General features: G+C 55.3%; 4 protein-coding genes and 1 pseudogene across 4 annotated transcripts, besides 1 other annotated feature; all 5 read left to right on the plus strand.

The window, feature by feature from the left end:
* Positions 1-1,976: 1,976 nt before the first annotated feature.
* On the plus strand, positions 1,977-4,034 carry LDBPK_261550 (thimet oligopeptidase, putative; the record flags this gene model as incomplete). Its single annotated transcript, XM_003861694.1, has 1 exon — positions 1,977-4,034. The coding sequence occupies one exon, from the start codon at positions 1,977-1,979 to the stop codon at positions 4,032-4,034; it is 2,058 nt and encodes a 685-aa protein (XP_003861742.1).
* Positions 4,035-5,611: 1,577 nt separating this feature from the next.
* Positions 5,612-7,372, plus strand: LDBPK_261560 (hypothetical protein, conserved; the record flags this gene model as incomplete). Its single annotated transcript, XM_003861695.1, has 1 exon — positions 5,612-7,372. One exon carries the CDS (start codon positions 5,612-5,614, stop codon positions 7,370-7,372), a length of 1,761 nt encoding a protein of 586 aa, XP_003861743.1.
* A 714-nt stretch (positions 7,373-8,086) lies between these two features.
* LDBPK_261570 lies at positions 8,087-8,338 on the plus strand (annotated as a pseudogene).
* Positions 8,087-8,338: a sequence feature.
* A 4,397-nt stretch (positions 8,339-12,735) lies between these two features.
* On the plus strand, positions 12,736-14,742 carry LDBPK_261580 (hypothetical protein, unknown function; the record flags this gene model as incomplete). The annotated part of the gene is made up of 1 exon (XM_003861696.1): positions 12,736-14,742. The coding sequence occupies one exon, from the start codon at positions 12,736-12,738 to the stop codon at positions 14,740-14,742; it is 2,007 nt and encodes a 668-aa protein (XP_003861744.1).
* A 1,174-nt stretch (positions 14,743-15,916) lies between these two features.
* Positions 15,917-17,602, plus strand: LDBPK_261590 (proline oxidase, mitochondrial precursor-like protein; the record flags this gene model as incomplete). Its single annotated transcript, XM_003861697.1, has 1 exon — positions 15,917-17,602. One exon carries the CDS (start codon positions 15,917-15,919, stop codon positions 17,600-17,602), a length of 1,686 nt encoding a protein of 561 aa, XP_003861745.1.
* Positions 17,603-18,075: the final 473 nt, after the last annotated feature.

An 18,075-nucleotide genomic window follows, 5' to 3' on the forward strand; every position in this document is an offset into this window, starting at 1 on the left:
GCCAATCCCTGGACGGCGTGGCGCCGGTGCGACCCGCGACCGCGAGCATGCTTGCGCCATCCATGCGATGGGCAAGGCGTCAGCGTGATTCCAACGCGTCTCGCTCGGCCCTCGCACTGCCTGCTGCTGGGGAGGCTGAGTGCCACCCTGCGAGGCGGGTGGGTGGGTAGAGTTTGGGTCAGGGGCCGTGCACAGATGACTGGGTCGGCGCACTGCTGTGATGCGTGTCTGCGGCTGCGTTGCACCGCGCGATGAGTGCCTGTGGCAGGCCCGGTAGAGTGGAGCTTAGCGCATGTTGTGTGGCATAGAATATAGTCGTTGAGCAAGGAACGCGCAAAGAGACATCTTCGTTTCTTTTTTTAGTGTGTCGCGTGACCTCCGGCGCCTCTGATGGGTCAGCATCATGCTTTTAGCTGTTTTGGTTTCCAAGGTGTACTGTGTTCGCAGTTTCTTTTGTTTTTCACGCCCACAATCTCACGTGTTATATTGTCTTTGAGGCCTTTTGGTTTTTGGTCTTTGACTATAGCAAGCTTTCTGCTTGTACTGTAGGTTTTTTCAAGGTGTGCCCTTGAACTTCAGTGGCATCAAGGCTGGGAGGAGTTTCAGGGGACATGAAGGAGAAAAAGATGAGGATTTTCGAATCGGGGAGGAAAGTGTAAGCACTACAATCAGTCTTCCATCTCCGAAGCCGTGCTTCGGAGAGCTGCACAGCCGAAATTACTACTTTTTCTCTGTAGCCGTCGCGCTTCCTCGGATGCTCCCTGCATACTTATTGCACGAAACTGTTTTTTTTTTTTTTTACCTGTGTTGCTCGAGTGCCTGTGCGAGTACAGATGCCCTAACCCGAAGTGCCTCAGCTTCGATAACCGCATTTGGCTTCTGAATATCTCTGCTAATGCACAGGCTGATCTTTTTCGACTCCAATATATATATATATATATATTAGTAGAAATGGTCGCTGTGTGGCGGTAAAGGCCGTTACTGATTTTTTTCAAAGTGACTTTTGCTTGTGAGACGTTCAAGACATCCTTTTTCACATCCTCCGTCAGTTTCATTGCCTTTGTGGAATGCGTACGTGAGCTCTTCAGCATGAGCCAACGTGTTTGCGCCTTCCTTCGTCACTTCTTTCAGCTTTTTCTTCGCTTCTTTTTTTTTTGCTAGCGATAGGCTGCGCGTGGCAGAACAGTGAAAGTTCGTTGTAGCAGCTTTGTTGTTCAGCAAAAGGGCGGAGGCCGACAGTGCATCCAGCGTCAAGAAGCTTCTTGTTTATTTTTTTCTCGTATTCAACAAGAAAGACTGATTCATCCACTTCTTCGTTTCTTCCGCCCCACCATAGAGGAAGCAGAGAAAGGCCACCAAAATGCGTTGACTCCTGCGACAGCTGTTTGGTGTGCTGAAATGAGCCTCTGGAATTCATTGATTAACAAGTCTTGTTTTCCTGTTTTAGAAAACGCGGTAAAAGGCGGCTGCTGCGAACCTTTCTCTTTTGCGCCATACCTTGTGGAGAAAATGTAGCCACTAGAGTCGTGTGCGCGCAGACAAGCGGAATCCAGTTGCGGGGCCTAACTGATTTTTTTTTTTGCGCGCTTCAAACGCCACCCATTCAGCAAACTGCATTGCATCTCCCGTTCATTTCGAGCCTCTACGCTCTCGGTATCAGCTCCGCGTCGTCGTCCGATAAAAAAAAAAAAAAACATGACTGTCCCTTTGCCTTTCCTGACTCCTGACCAACATAGAAAAGCCTGCTACAATTGATTGCTCTATGCTTCAGCAATATCTTTGCGCCTGGATGAAGCCGACTGCCTCTCCTTTACGGGCGCACTTGTCATAGCCTCTTCCACTCCACCCTGCAAAGCACTTTGGTTTTCTGCTTTTCTTTTCATCTCCTCTTTTTCCTTCGCAAAGCTGCCTTTCTTCAATCTACAATAAGCACTCAGAGCATTTCTCTCTAAAGACCCCCTTCACTTGCCTCTGCGATGGCCGCTACTTCGATCTTTGCGAATATTTCCACGGTCGAAAAATGTGCCGCACTATTTCCCAAGACGGTTGCTGCATGCGAGGACCTGGTCAAGGCAGCGAAGCATCGCGCAGAGCAGTCGCTGGGCAAGATCTACGGCATCCGTGCTGCCGACCGCACCTTTCAAAACACTGCCAAGTCCATTGATATGGCGTCGATTGAGCTGGAGGTGTCGGCCAGTCTGCTCTCCGTCATCGCAAGCGTGTCTCCGAGCAAGGAGGTGCGTGACGAAGCAACCAAGCGCGTTGTGGAGCTCGAGACCTTTTCTATTGACAATTTCGAATCGAACCGCCAGCTGTACTCTGCGCTGAAGGAAGTGTGTGCCGCGCCGGCGTATGAGGCGGTGTATGTGAGCGGGAAGGCGCCGCGTGAGTACATGTACTGGATGGAGGAGCAGCTTGCTGATTACCGCCGCAAGGGTATGGAGCTGCCAGAGGAAGAGTTCCAGAAGGTCGTCCAGCTGCAAAAGGAGCTCGCATCGCTGTGCACGGTGTTTCAGCAGAACATCAGCGAAGACAAGACGGAGGTGCATTTCACGGTGGATGCGCTGAAGGGCGTGCCAGAGAGCGTGCTCTCGGGACTGCAGCGCACGGAGGCCGGCGAGTGCACGCTGAAGATGGACTACCCGACCTACTTCGCCGTGATGAAGAACTGCGAGGTGGCGTCAACGCGTCAGGCGATGGCGCAAGCCTTCACGAATCGCGCGTACCCCGTGAACGACAAAGTGCTGAAGGACATTATCGAAAAGCGTCACCAGCTGGCAGTCCTCCTTGGCTACCCCTCCTTCGCGCATCTGTACATCTCAGACAAGATGGCGAAGACGCCGGAGATGGCGCAGGCTTTTGTAGAAAGCCTGATTCCAAAGCTGCAGAAGAAGTGGGTGGCTGAGGTGGAGCTGCTAAAGAAGCACCTGCACCCCAGCTGCTCGCTGTCGCCTGCAGGGGAAATAGAGGCGTACGATATCCCTTTCATGATCAACCAGATCAAGAAGACACTGCTGAATGTGAGCGAGACAGCGATCCAGGAGTACTTCCCCATGGACGCGACAGTGAAAGCGCTCTTCGACATCTACCAGTCCTTCTTTGACGTGACGTTCCTGCAGGTAGACAACGGTTCAGAGCTGTGGCACAGCGAAGCAAAGACACTGGAGGTCAAGGACAACAAGAGCGGCTGCGTGCTGGGCTATATCATCCTTGATCTATTCCCTCGTGAAGGCAAGTACTCACATGCGTGCTGCCACTCTGTGGTGCCACCCGTGCTTCTCAAGGAAGGTGGAAACGACTTCTCCCCGGCACTGGCCGTTGTCATTGCGAATTTCCCAGCAGCCACGGCCGACCGGCCGGCGCTGTTCCTGCACGACGATGTCGAAACATTCTTTCACGAGTTTGGCCACGCTATTCACTCTCTGATGGGGAGGACGCGTATGGCGACCTTTGCAGGCACGCGTGTGAAGCGTGACTTCGTGGAGCTGCCGTCCCAGATGCTTGAGGAGTGGCTGTGGGAACCGGAGATTCTGCAGAAGATCACGAGTCATTACAAGACGAAGGAGCAGCTGCCACGTGCGTTGATCGACGCCAAGGTGGCATCGAAGAACGCGTTCAGTGGACGCGACACGCTGCGCCAGCTGCAGTTTGCGACATATTCGCTTCAGATTTTCGGACTGCCATTCTCGACGCAGCCGCGTGACAACCTCAACACTACGCAGCTCTTCTACGATTTGGAGCCGCGCGTGATGCCCGGTGTGAACTACGAGCATAATACGCACTTTGAGAGCGCGTTCGGGCACTTGACGGGCTACGGTGCCGGCTACTACGGGTACATGTGGTCCAAGGTGTTTGCCTTGGACCTGTTCGAGTACATCCGCTCGCACAACGGTCTCCTCGACCCCAAGATGGGCCGCCGCTACGTGGACTGCATCATCGGTGTCGGTGGCAGCCAGGACCCGAACGACATGCTGGTCAAGTTCCTCGGGCGCGAGCCGAACAATGAGGCATTCCTGCGCAACATTGGTGTGTAGGATGGGGAGGTAGAACGGTGTTTGCTGAGCGTGCAAGACGACAGGTGTGTAGGGACACGGATGGGGTCTCTCCCTTTCACGTCCTGTAGTTATGTCTCTCAGGTGTTCGGCGGACAATGCACGTCCTCTTCAATACTCACACGTGTACGTGTACGCGGTTTATTATAGTGGTTCTATCTGTGTGTGTGTGCGTGTGTGGTCTCTATGGTTGGTGAACTCGGCCGACTATGGAGTGCACGCCGGACGGTGTGTCTCGGTGCTCTCTCTTTGGCCCCTCTCCTATCGACGCATGATGGCCAAACGCTCCTGAATCTATCCAGCGTGCAGGCCCACTCTCACTCGCACACATGTATCCACGGCCTCTGTGGCGCTTGCTGCCGTCCCCTTCACCCTGTTTTTGCGTCCATATACTAGGCTTCTTAGTTACACCTGAGCATCTCCCTTAAAGATTCGATTTTGGTGATGCCGTCCTCGCACTTTTCGAGGAATGGGCTGGCAGGAGACGAGGCACGGTATGACTGTTGTACAAATTTCCGTTCCAGCTGCTGCGAGATGCTGCCCTTTGTGCTCGACGTTGGCCACACCCTTTGCTTATGCTCCTAAGAGATGTCCCACTCCATTAAGGTGGTTTAAGAGGCTCCAAGGAAATCCATTCTTATTCGTTTCCCTCGTTCGACACCGACGCACTCCCCGATGAGGGACAGCACCTCACCGCGTGGTATCATAGGGGCTAGTAGCAGCTTTCTAGGCGAAGCCGAGCAGCCTCCTCCCCCCTCCCTCCCTATCCCAGCCACTGCCGAACCACCCCCTGGTGGTGACAGGGCCAGGGTGCCTAGGACGTGGGGAGGTCAGTGCGATGCAGTGGCACGGATGCCGGCGGCCAATCCCTGGACGGCGTGGCGCCGGTGCGACCCGCGACCGCGAGCATGCTTGCGCCATCCATGCGATGGGCAAGGCGTCAGCGTGATTCCAACGCGTCTCGCTCGGCCCTCGCACTGCCTGCTGCTGGGGAGGCTGAGTGCCACCCTGCGAGGCGGGTGGGTGGGTAGAGTTTGGGTCAGGGGCCGTGCACAGATGACTGGGTCGGCGCACTGCTGTGATGCGTGTCTGCGGCTGCGTTGCACCGCGCGCTGGGTGCCTGTGACAGACCCGGAAGAGTGGAGCTTGGCGCATGTTGTATGAAGCAGTAACGGGTACGTGGCAAGGGAACGAAAAGAACTCCCATGCTCTCAATCTGAGCCATTTCTTTCTGACGGCGTTGCCACACCATCTCCTCTGTCCCCTCCCTCTCCACGCGCCCGTGCCCTCACCCTGCTTCTGCACAGTAAATCATTCCCCGCGCAACCTCCTCTGTTCTCTCTCCCTCGTAGTGCCGCTTTGTTCGGCTGCCCATTCGTCGGGCCGCTGTGCACCGTAATGATGCATCTGGAGAAGGGCCGAAAGCACCCGCTCCCGCTGGCGCACACACCCAAACGCACGGAAACGCACTGAAGCACCGAAAGTGAGCTGAAGAGTTGGAAAGTAGTACTCACAGACACACAGGCGCACCACATACTCGCGCGTAGTGACCGCCTATCATGGAGTTCTCGTCCACTTCCTCTTCGGATGCGGGGCTGGAAGAAGAACTGCATCGGAACTTCCACCGTGAGCGAAGAGAACAACGTGGTATTGTCCGAGCATCTTCGGCGGCCACCCGCTGCGAAACCATGCGCTTCACGATGCCTGATGGTCGATCGATCGAGGTTCGCAAAGGCTCCATCTATATTCCCTTGCGTGACATGTATGTTCATGTGCTGCAGGCGCGCTGCTGCCCGGAGAAGTGGTTTGGTGACGGTCGTGTGCCCCTTCGGCGACGCCGTCCACTACCGGCAGATGTGGTGGTCTTACAACGGGTAACAGAGGCAGCAGCAGCAGCTGGCACTGGTGCCACTGCCGCTCTTCCGCCCGTCAGCGTGAGGCTGTCGGAGGCGACCGATAACGACTTTTTCGTCTTCAAGGAAGTGCTGCCTCAGAAAGCTGAAGAAAATGCTGGCGAAGTCGCCGCCCCTCTGGTGAAGACCACATCCTTTACGGCACAGGAACGCCCGAGCAGCTGGAATGATCCTCTGATTGACACGCGCTTTCAACGCATGGCGTTCCTGCCTCGCTGGCGCTTCTCTATGGCCCACCCGCGATTGCTGAGAGAGGCTCGGTACGACACATGGGACGCGGTCGAGCTTGCTCCTCCACTTCACGTGGACGACGCGTGCTGCTACGATGATTCGCTGGGTATCTTGTGGAGCCTAAATAGGCGGGATGGGCACTTGTGGTACTTGCGATACGACAACAGTGCTACCACCACGACTCGAGGTGCCGCTCTCATGTCGGTATGTGTTACCACAGTCGATGTGGCCACTGCGCAGCGGTGTGTCGGGATGTACTGTCAGCATGAAGAGTCTTCGTCGCACGACGCAGCTGTCGGCGATGACGAGGAAACAAGCAGATGCGTGTGCTGTCTGCTCGTGATCACCACCTCCCACGCTCTTTACATACGCCTCGTGTACACCTGGTGCAACAAGTTCACAGTAGAACACGCGTTGTCGACACTGAAGCTGGAATCGGTGCTCCCCAAGCCCCTGCAACTGTCGAGTGTAACGTGCTGCTGCCCCGGGAATGCGGAAAAGCCGCCTGATGTACCGCCATCCTCCGCCAACGACACGTCCTTTTGTGTCGGCGCCGGCCGAAGTGTGTTTGCGTTCATCTGGCGTAATGGACAGTGGCACAGAGTGCGCCTCGCCTCGTTTACGGCGACCGATGTAACGGCTTTGGCTCTCCACGGAGCGCTTGGGCATCCCTCGTTGCCTGTCGCCGTCGTTGCTGGCATGCGCAACGGAACGATTCAAGTCGTTACCACAGAGGGGCGGATGCGAAACAAGGCCATCTTCAACACCACACCTCGACACTATGGGTCTGATATTACCTCCATGTACGCGGTACAAGGTCTTCCCTACGGGATCGTCTCTGTAGCTCGCGATGGCGGGGCGAAGCTCTGGGATCTGCGTCGCCTCGGGTCTGACAAAGACCCGGTGTGCACCTTGCTCACCTCGCGCCTCGGTGGTGGTCAGTCAGGGGTGTGTAGTACGGCCATGGCCGGGCACCTGCTGGCCGTCTCCTCCGTCTCCACGGGGCTTGTATGCGTGGACGCTCAAACGGGCACCCGGTTGTTTCACACGACACAAAAGCTGTCCCCAGCAACCCGCGTCGCATTGGGGTCTCTCAGCAACGTCGACGGCAACGATGGCTTTGAGCTCTACACCTTCAGCCCGTACTACACACAGCGCTTTCACCTTCACCTGTGAGAGAGAGTGTATGTGTGTGTATGTGTGTGAGAAGAAAAGTGAGGCGGCGGCAACGGCGCAGACACGGCTCATGATGACTCGCGCCGTTCTCTTTTTCATTTCCGCTGCTACAGCCTACGACAAGGGGGCTACGCGTACCTAAAGGTCCTGCCCCGATACGAACACACTCACGCACAGACACCAGAGACAAGGAAACGTTCACTTACAGAGAGGGATAGTAAAGCGGACAAACTGCTCCACTGCAGAGGAGGAACCCACGCTTACATCAACGCAACGGCTGGCGTGACGAAGATGGTGATCACGCTGCTAATCTTGCATGCTGCCGTTGATGTAGAGCTGATAGTCTCTTTTCCCTCCACCTCCGGCCTTTGAAGATGTGCTTCGAGGTGCAGCCCTCTTCGTCTCCCCTCCTCGCACACGCACAAACCCAAGCGCGCACGGCCTGTGCGCCCTTACAGTTTCTACTGCTTTCTGACATGTGCACTCCTCTTCCTTCCATCTTCCCTACTCCTCTTTTCCTTCTCTCCGTTCCGCTATCTATCTTCGCTGCTCTTTTCATTGACGTGTGTGCGTGTCCCTCCACCGGTGATGTCACACACACACACACACGCATACATATATATATATATATTCGCGCCCCTCCCCCTTTTCGTGTGTGGGGGGGGGGGGAAGGGGGGCTTGTTTGTATGAGCATGTCGCAGCACCACAGTAGCTATGGGGGTCTATTTAGTCCATCGATCAATTGTCGTTGCTGACGCCGTGCCAACGACGTCGAAGAGCTCGACGCGCACCACTCTGCCAACACCTGCACTCAAGCAAACACCACGTGCTTCCTTTGAAGATCCACTGTCGTCCTTTAACTGTGATGCACCGTTTTCTGGCTACGACTGTCATGCCTGGTTAGACCTGCAGCAGCAGAATAAACAGTCCCTGCAGGACAGAGTAGATGGTGTCCCATCCGCATAGAGATCCTTCTCCATCGCTATTCTTCAGCGCATTAGTCTTGAGTGACTGTCCATGTCTGCAGATGTGTCCTTGGTCGATGACCTCCTGCTGACGAAAAAAGATGATGAGGTGGCATCTGGAGCGGGAGCGGTAGGAAACGGGTTTTGCATTAGGAGCAGAAGACGACGGCTGAGCAGGATCTTGAGCAATGTCTACTCGCAGCTCAGCAACGTCACGCCTTGCCACGAAGGCGAAGCCAATGAGGACTATCTCAAGCACATCTTTGCCATAGTCGACTCAGAGGACAGGGGGTAAGTGTCGAGCATTCAGCTAGCGAGCATGCTCTTCAACGATGCGAGCCGCGCCTCTGCCGCGATGATGATGGCCGCGGCCGATCACGACAAGGACGGTTACCTTAGCGAAAGCGACGTCGTCTCCTCCTTCATTCACGTGGAAAGTGGGGTAGGCCTCTTGCATGCGGATTGCAATGAGTCAAAGCTGGCCAAGTTGGGCTCCAGCTGCGAGAGCGACGACGCTGTTCTTGGCTCCCTCGCTAGTCTCTCCACTCGGGAAAAATCACAGAAAGACGCTCATCTCCTGAAGGCCCTCAGCAAAATTCGTATGCGCGGCGTCGAGGTGACGAACCTGTGTAGCCAGTCGAACAGGGCCAAGTGCGTCGCTATCTCACCCGATGGCAACCTGTACGCTGTGGTGCACCGGCACGACAATGTCGCGCATGTGTACATGATCAGCAACGGCACCGAGGTGCGTCGGCTTGTGGGTCACCAAGGGTCGCTGCTAGGCATTCTCTTCTCTCCCGATCGAAAGCACGTTGTGACAGCAGCGCGACAACTTCATGGTCTTCTGGGATCACACGATCGGACAGGAGTGCCGCTTCTCCGAGCACCCGGGAATCGTCACGGCAGTTGCGGTGAGCTTCGACGGCAAGTTTGTCTTCGGCGGTTGTCAGGATGACCTTGTTCAGAAATTCACTGCCTCCAAAGCCAAGATACGCGCAGTGTTGTCAGACATCCCGTGTAAAGTCCATGGCGTCATTGTAGCTCTCGCGACGCAGAGCACCAAGAACGACCTCATTGCCTTCTCACGTAGTTGCCGACCAGTGCGCGCGCATCGCCAACGCCTACGATCTGCAACTCATTGGGCAGCTTAGCGGGCATGATTCGCTGGTGTGGAAAGCCTCCTTCAATGCGGATGATAGCCTGCTATTCACATGCTGCGAGCGGAAGATCATTGTGTGAGATGGGACGTACTTCTCTTCCGTCAGAATATTCATTAGCCCCGCGGTCTCGACGCCAGGGTCGTCTGCGGATGACGTGCTGTGGACAACGGCTGTGTTCGCTTCACGAGAACACTGGCTTACTCTTCTGTCTCAAATCCCTCGGTCAGATGCACGTGCTGAACTGCGATGCTGCGTGCACGAAGGAAAGCATCATTGATATCCAGATGCGCTCCAGAGTGTACACAGCGTCAGTCTTCGTAGGCGACACAATGGTGTGTGGAAACGGCTACGGCAACGTATACCGCGTCTGTATAACGTAAACACATGTGGCGTTAGGGTGTAACGGAGGAAAATGATTTCACCTTTATCTTGCACTCCCACGCACACATTTCGTCTGTTTCTATTGTTGTTTGCAACCCTTGTCTTTCCACCTCAGCATAGGGGCACACATGCACACACATACACATACGAGCACGCACATCTTCATTGCCGCATGCGGAGCAGACATAAGAGAACAAGCAGCCGAATCTACTTGGTGAAGAATGGTCGCATGCCTGTGTATCTTTTCTTTGTTCTCTCGCTTGTATTATGTGGAATATAGTATCTCTTGATGTTTGTGTACCTCTCTTCCTCTCCCTCCATATCAATCTAGGCCCGTCAGATTTTTGGGGGGTTTCTCTTTTTTTTTCGGCATGTGTGACATCGCCACTGTCATTGCGGTCGAAGCGCTACCTGTGCATTTGCGTGCCCTGCTTTCCCTCGACTGCTTGTTTCCCCACCTCCCCTCCCCTCTCTCCTCTCTTCTGTGAATGTGTGTGTGAGTGTCATTTATTTTTTATTGTCGCTTGCTTTGCTGTGCCTGCCAAGCACACTCCATCTCCCCTTTTTTTCGTAAACTTGGTTTGTTTGCTGCCACGTAACCACCCACTCTCACTCTCCCTCTCCCTCCCTCTCTTAGCCTTCTATGTGCGTGCATGTCTCTTTTCGCTTCCTCTGTCTGTTCCCTCGCGTCGTATTTTTCCTTCTTTGCTGCCTCGTTGCTCTTCTGCTCTGTTGTCGTTTTCCGTTCGCTTGTAGTCTTCCTCTCCCTCCCTCATCCTCATCCCATCAACTCCGCCCTCCTCTCCTGCCCCTTCTCTTCCCAGAAGGAACGGTATGGTCATACTCGCCCCTACGCATCATCCCTTTTACACATACACGCAAACACTGCGCACTTCACCTTACATCTTATCCACCCACCCCGCGCCCTTCTCCCCCTTTCCTTTCGTCTTCATGTCCTCCGCACCCCACCCTCGCCTCCATCACCGCCAGACCCCACCATCCCTTTGCTCTGCTTGCTCTTGGTAGAGATGGAGAAGACGAGCAGACGGTGACGTGAAGCGAGAGGGGTAGGATGGAGTGCGGGCAGCGGAACACTGCACACGAAGTGTTCCGCTTCTGGATACAACTTGCGTGTGTGCTTCGTGCAAGAATCGCCTCGGTGCCGAGGAGCCTGAAGAAGAGCAAAAGAGGGCTAGGAGGCGCAGTGAAAGGAACGTAAATGGAGGGCGGCGATAAGGAAACAGACAAGCATGCAAGCAAAACAACAGCCAACGCGCACACATATATATACATATGTGTGTGTGTGTGTATGTTTCTGGCCATGTACTTTCAACATAAGGGGGGAGGGAGGGACATAGACACATCCGTGGGAGGCTGAATAAGAAAGACGGGAAAAAAAAAGAGTAGAGAGACTTGGTTAGAAAATCTGTGTTACACGAAAACACAAACACACGCTCCCTGTGAGGTCGGCCTTTTTGTTTTCGATTGTGTGTGCGTGTGTTCCCTTCTTTCGTTTTTCCTTCATCAGCTGACACTAGCACCACACCGCCTTTTCTCGTTCTCCGTGCACCCTGCCTCTGCGGTATCGCTTTTCCTTTGGGGTATTCTTTTATTATTATTTGGATTACGCAATTGCCTCCCGCTGCGTTGACTGGTTACCAGCTCGCTCGTTGTCAGTCAAATGCGGTGCTCGATGCCTTCCTATTTCTCCCTCCATCCCTCCTCCTTTGAAACTTCAGTCGACAGCCCCTCCCCTCCCCCTCCCCCTCCCCCACACACTATCCTCTCTCACAAAATCGATCCGGTCCTGTAGATTGAATAACGACTCTATATGTGTTTTAGTGTTTCATCGTTTGTTTTTTTTTTACTTAGCAGGCTCCTTCGGGGAGCAGCATCTCGGAGAGGGATGGGAAGACGAGAGAGGCACACACGGATACACGCATACAAGTGTGCAGCTGTACGACCACTAAACGCAAGTAAAAACTAACGAGAAGTACGATTGCTGGGTACCTTTCAAACAATACGTGGGCGTGAGGAGGGAAGATAGAGGTGTGTGCTTCCTTGGTAGTGTTTCTGTATGTGTCAGCAGATAACTTGCCTAGTAAAGAGCCTCCGGACACCCCTTCCTCACTTCCGTGTTCTTTACACGGTGTTACGGCTGCATGTTGCACAGTAGTGAGGATGCCCGTGTGAACGGTGTTCTGCTACGGGCCGTAACTCTCCTGCTGTGTACGCACCATCTCCCTCCTTGTTGTGGCTAAGTTGCCCCGACTCGCGTCGTCGCGTCTTCGAGTTGGTCACTCACTCTCCATCTCTACATTGCTTTCTGCATCCTCCTTCCCCTCCCCGTCCCCATATCATCATCCCGCCCTACATGCGTGTAATTTAGAGGGCGAAAGGGGCGGAAAGTGGGAGAGAGAGCGATTAGCTGGGCGCTTGCACGCATCAATGTACGGTCTAAGACCTCTTTTACCTGCTATTCTTCAAAACGGAAACCCTCCCCCCGCGGACGAGCCTCGACAAATGAAAAAAAAAGTTTGGCCTTTCTCACACTCGGTATGTGTGTGTGTGTGTGTGTGCGTGTGTGTGTTTTTGTGCGCGCTTCAAGCGACTTTCTGCTCCCTCTTCGCTTCGTTCCTACGGTTCCACCGCTGATGTAACGGGTGGGCCGAGGCCGAAGAATAGTAAGAAAAGGCACGCCGTTCGCATTGGTCGCGCTTTCTCACCCTCTGACGGTCTATATGGTCCTCTTCATATCAGCCAGCAAAATATTCGCCGATCCTCTTTTTTTCTGTCTTTTGCCTTCATTGATTACACGAATGAGACCATCCGGTCAGATGAGGCCGAATCGCCTGCAATGGACGCACTCGTAGAAAGCATCGTACAGAGCGATGCACGGGCCGAGCTCACGGCAGGACAGCTGCAAGCCCTCATTGGGCTTTTCACCTCGACCTCTGAGGTCCTGTCGCCGTCCCACGCGCTCTTCCGAAAGCTCTCCGCCACCCTTGCGGCCTTCCCCTCCCTAGAAGACGGATCCCAGTGCATTCGACTCTGCATCCTCCTCTGTAGAGAGGTAGCGCACCGCAAAATCATTTTCGCACTTATCGAGGCGCACAACATATGGGTGGAGTCCATCGCAGCACCGAGCATCTCCGCCCTGGCGACGTCGCACGCGAGGCACCGCAGCGGGACCACGTACGAGACGAGCGAAGATCGAAGCTTCCTATCTCAGCTGGTTCTCGTCATGTTGGTCTCGGCCGAGTCGAGGATGAAGGCGTCTGATCTCGTAGATTTCCTCGGTGCTGACGTCGAGAGCACTGTGGAGGTACTGGTGTCCTGCTACGGAAGCGTGTGCGGGGCCCTTCCAGGAGTACTCGCCGCCGCCTCCGGAGGCTACCAGCTTCATCTGGTCGCCCGCCTCGTCGAGCTCGTTCGCGAGCTCACGTTCTGGACTACGTACGAGGAACTGCACTCGAACCTGGGGATCGGCAGCAAGGCGAAAAAGTCTCTCTCACAGTGCACCGGTAGCGTTACCATGAGCGCCCTCTCTGGCCCATTCCGCTACCACGTCGGCCAGCTCATCTCCCACCTTGTGAGGTACGACTTCTTTGCTCACATGAGTATGTACTTGCCGCACGTCGTGGGAAAATATTTAGCCTCGCCCAGCAGCTGCAGCAGCAGCGACGGTGACGAGCGGAATGTGTTGATGGCCTTGTCCTTGCTGCGCAGCCATCTCCTGCTTCTCCAAACCCTGCTGATGCTGACGGACCAGTATGCGCTTGTTCTGCGCAAGGCGCTCTGCCGCTGCGGGCTCCTCAGCAAGGTATGCGGCCCTCTCCTGCGCATCTTGTGTAGACCACAAGGATGTCTACCTGGCGAATTGTCTCTGTTCGTGCAGACGGTGGCGGTCGCGTCAACGCTGACTTACCACAGCAGTGAGTGTCACCAGTTCTGGGGAGAGAACAGCAGTGTGCTGGTGGCAGCCGCAGACCGCTCCGCTGTTACTCTAGCAGATAGCTGCATTGCAGACCCGCGCACATCTGCCGAGCTAGTGGCACAGCTGGTGCGCCTCGTCGTAAACTCTCGCTCCAGCGCCGCGGTGGCGCCGTTACTCAAGACATGGGAGAGCGTCCTCGACTCCGGTGGCAAACAGTGCGTTGCTTGCAGCCTCAGCAATCCCAAGAGTCGTAGCCGTCCGCTTGACATCAGCAGTCCATCATACAATTCACTGCGGTGCGTATTTCGCGTGGACACCACAGCCCCACCGCCACCGCCTGCCGCCGCGCGGCGTGGCAGTGTCGGCGACCTGCTTCGTCAACGACGAAGAGGTCGACACAACCGAGAGCAGCGAAACTTGAGCCGCGGTCGCAGCCGTGGCAGAGCGCGCTCAAAGAGACGCCGCCGCCACGAGTCACAACAAGCGCGTCTTCAGCAACGCTATCACCTCCTGGTGCAGTGCACAACACCCACGACTGCGGTGGCGCGGGAACAGACTCAGGTGCAGCTCGTCCCCCTTGATTTCGTCAGTGATGCCTCCTCCGACGAGAGCAGCGACGACAGAGACGATGCGGCAGACGCTTACGAGTCGACTTGTGCTCCCCAGGTGGACCTCTCACGCTGGCGGAGAGGCCCACCGCCGACGACGATTCCCACACAATACATCTGTTCTCTCTCCCACTCATTGATACGCTCGGCCCCGGTGTTGTCGTCCACCGGCTACCTCTTCGACGAAGACGTCATTATAGACTACTTGCAGTACTACGACGTCTGCCCCATCTCTGGAGCGTCGATGTCGCGTGCCGACTTGGTCGTGGACACGGCGCTCAAGGAGGAACTTGGGAAGGTTCGAGCCAACTTTATGTAGCAGTTCAATTTGTTCACATGCAGAAGGTTTGTGGGCGTGTGGGAGTCTGCGCGCTGAGGCGCAAGTGGTGCCAGAAGTAGTGCGGGTAGACGTACGTAAACACCTACACACGCATACCCCTTGCAGCGCTTCTCGACTTGCTACCCAGAAACACACGTCACTGCTCCTTTTTCTCTCTCGACAAACTCTGACCATCAGCACCGCTGCGATTTCGCCCATCCGCACCACCTCTGCCAGGCCTTTTTTCTTTCGTACTGGGATGAGGGGCGATGCCTTGTCAATGCAACGCGACTCAGTGTCGGAGAGGGGAAAGAGGGGAAGCGCAAGAGCAGTAAAGATCTCAAAAGTGTAACGGGCACCGGTGCACGGCAACCCTTGCTTTTCCCTCTGCGTATGTATGTGTGCCTCGTGCTTTCCTTTCGTTCCCGCAGGACAAGGCATGCGCTCCTCGTCAACTGCAGCTGTGGAAGAAACAATCGAACTGGAAGAGAAGAAAAACAGCGGCCACTCGAGGAGCAGCTTCCGCTCCCCGTACGCTAGCCAGTCTCCCTCTCTCCCCACCCTCGTCCATCGAAAACACCAACCTTCCCCCACTTCTCATGCTTTCCATTTTTCGCTTGGTGCGTTACCATGTGTTCTGAGCTTGCGCTCCTCTACGCTGCATCCATACATATACACATTCACATACACACGTGCTCGGCTGCATCTAAACTCCGGGGGTGCAGAATTGACGCACACGCTCTCTCGTTCTCTCCTGATCTACTCCCCCTTCCCTCCCCTCTAGCAAGCAAACGTTTTATATTAGTAATTTTTTTTCGGTTTCTGTTGGTGCCGTGTCGTCTGTGTCTGTGTCTTTACCTTATCATCATTAACTTACAGGCGTGTGTGTGCGTGCGTGACTCGATCTGTCTCCCAACACCACCACCGTCACCCCCTCGCTCTCTTCTTTCGCGCCATACGACTCTAATTCTTCCGAAAAAAGAAAACGCACGCAGGGAGGAAGTCGCTCATTTTTAGCTAGCTAGCTGCCTTTTTTTCTCGTTTCCATTGTATGTAGTTGTGCTGGCGCTCTCACCGTCTCAGCCCTCCTCCTCTTCCGTCCTTCCTGCTCCCTCGGTAGCGTCTCGTCATACCTGCCCGCCGTCAGGCCCGCTAGTCGCCCGTCCCCCAAAAGATGCGCCGTCTCCTCCCCCTGCGACCGGCAGCTGTTGCCTTCGCCGGCTCTACTCGTCACTCCTCCGTGGCAATGCAGGACAAGCAGCCGAAGCTGCCGAACTTCAACGACGACACAACCTACCGCCAGCGCTCGGCATGGTACTTGATAAAGGCGTTGGTGGTGCTTCGCCTCTGCAGTGTCAACTATTTGGCAATGAACTCGGTGCCGCTGATGAAGAGAGTGGAAAAGATCCTTGGCAGCAAGCTTACCTACAGCGTCCTCGTCAAGAAGTCCTTCTACAACTACTTCTGCGCGGGCGAGAACGACCAGGAGCTGCGCGACACGGTGCACAAGCTTTCCCGCAACAACATCGGCGCTGTACTCGACTACGCGGCGGAGGCCGACACGGAGGGCTTCGCACCGGAGCCGGGTGTGGCGTCCGGCCCCGATATTTCGATGTCTAGTCTCGTTACGAAGCCCAATGTTCAGTACCCGATGGACGAGGGGTTCTTTAACGAGAACATGAAGCTCTACATGATGAGCATCATGCACGCCTCGCTGTACAGCCCGCGAAACGCCGCCGGTGTAACCGCTGTTAAGGTGACCGGCATGTGTGACCCTCAGCTGCTTGCACGCGTATCGGCGCTGCTCATGTCCGTTCACCAGAGCTGGTGCAAGCACTTCACGAACGAGGAGTCGCTGAAGCTGGAGGAGTGCCGCGTCGTCATGGGTGTGAACCGCAAGCACCAGCTGTTCATCACCTACGATCAGCTGCGCGCCGGCTTCGAGAAGTACAACCCCTCTAACAAGCTGTCAGATGCCCAGTTCAAGGAGATTACGGAGGCCCTGGACCCCCGCAAGATGGGCAAGGTGAACTACTTTGAGTACAAGGAGATGCTGACGAATGCCCTCATCGCCGTAGAGCCGACGCCGGTGCAGCAGGCGCTGATTGAGGGACTGCCGCAAATGAGTGCAAAGGAGAAGGAGCTGTGGAAAAACGTCAACAACCGACTCTCGTTGATCGCCTCCATGGCGAAGGAGCTCAATGTCCGCATGCTTGTCGACGCGGAGCAGACCTTTTATCAGCTGGCCATCGACGCGATCGTGGCGACCCTACAGAAAACCTACAACACGGAGCTGCCGGTGGTGTACAACACATACCAGTGCTACCTGACATATGCAGAGGACCGCATTGACAACGACCTTGTACGCGCTCGCCACATGAACTTCCACTGGGGCGGCAAGATCGTGCGCGGCGCCTACATTGTGCAAGAGCGCGCGACGGCGGCCCAGTACGGCTACACCAGCCCCATCTGGCCTACCTACGAGGAGACAAACAAGTGCTACAATGCGGCCGCGAAGCGCATCTTCGACACCTTCGAGGCGCAGCCAGCGAAAAAGCACGAGGTCTTCTTTGGCACCCACAACAAGGAGTCTCTAGAGATTATCACGGCCAGCGTCTTGGAACGGCCGGGCATCCAGTCTCGCGTGTCCTTTGGACAGCTATTTGGGATGCGCGACAACCTGACGGTGCCCCTTGCCCGCGCCGGCTTTCAGGTCTACAAGTACGTGCCGTACGGCCCCGTGAAGGAGACGATCCACTACCTCGGCCGCCGCGCCGTGGAGAACTCGTCGATCTTGACAACCGGCGACAACGAGACGGTGATGATGATCAAGGAGCTGAAGCGCCGATGCGGTTTTTAATCGGAGACTGACTCGCACACACGCACACGCATGTGCGGTGGCAAGACAAAGAAGGCGTCACAAAGTCAACGAAAGCAGAGAAGGAGCCGCTTCTTCTCGCTTCTCTGTGTTTCACGCGTGCGTAAACGTCTGCATCTAACCCTGTGTTGCCTCTCCGCCCCCCCCCCCGCCCCCGACTTCCTCCTCTCCCTTCGTTTCGCCCTTTTGTGGTTGGTACTGCCCCTCGTCGTTGTCTTCTTGTGGCTTGCACGGATGCCATCTCGACTCCGATTCCGTTTTTTTTTTGTTTGTTTTTGAGGGGAAGAGAAGGAAGAAGAGGTTGAGGAGGGAATACCAAAGCAAAATAAGCGAAGGAATCGAGGGATCGGAGAGGAGGAAAAGTGTGAGATAAATTAAAAAGAGAGAAGTAAGCGCTGCGCGGAAAGGACGGCAGTGGTTGTGTCGAGTGGGGCGAAAGAAAAAAAAAACTGCAT

The sequence above is a fragment of the Leishmania donovani genome, chromosome 26 (genome assembly GCF_000227135.1).
Source record: "Leishmania donovani BPK282A1 complete genome, chromosome 26".
In the NCBI taxonomy this organism is placed as follows: domain Eukaryota; phylum Euglenozoa; class Kinetoplastea; order Trypanosomatida; family Trypanosomatidae; genus Leishmania; species Leishmania donovani.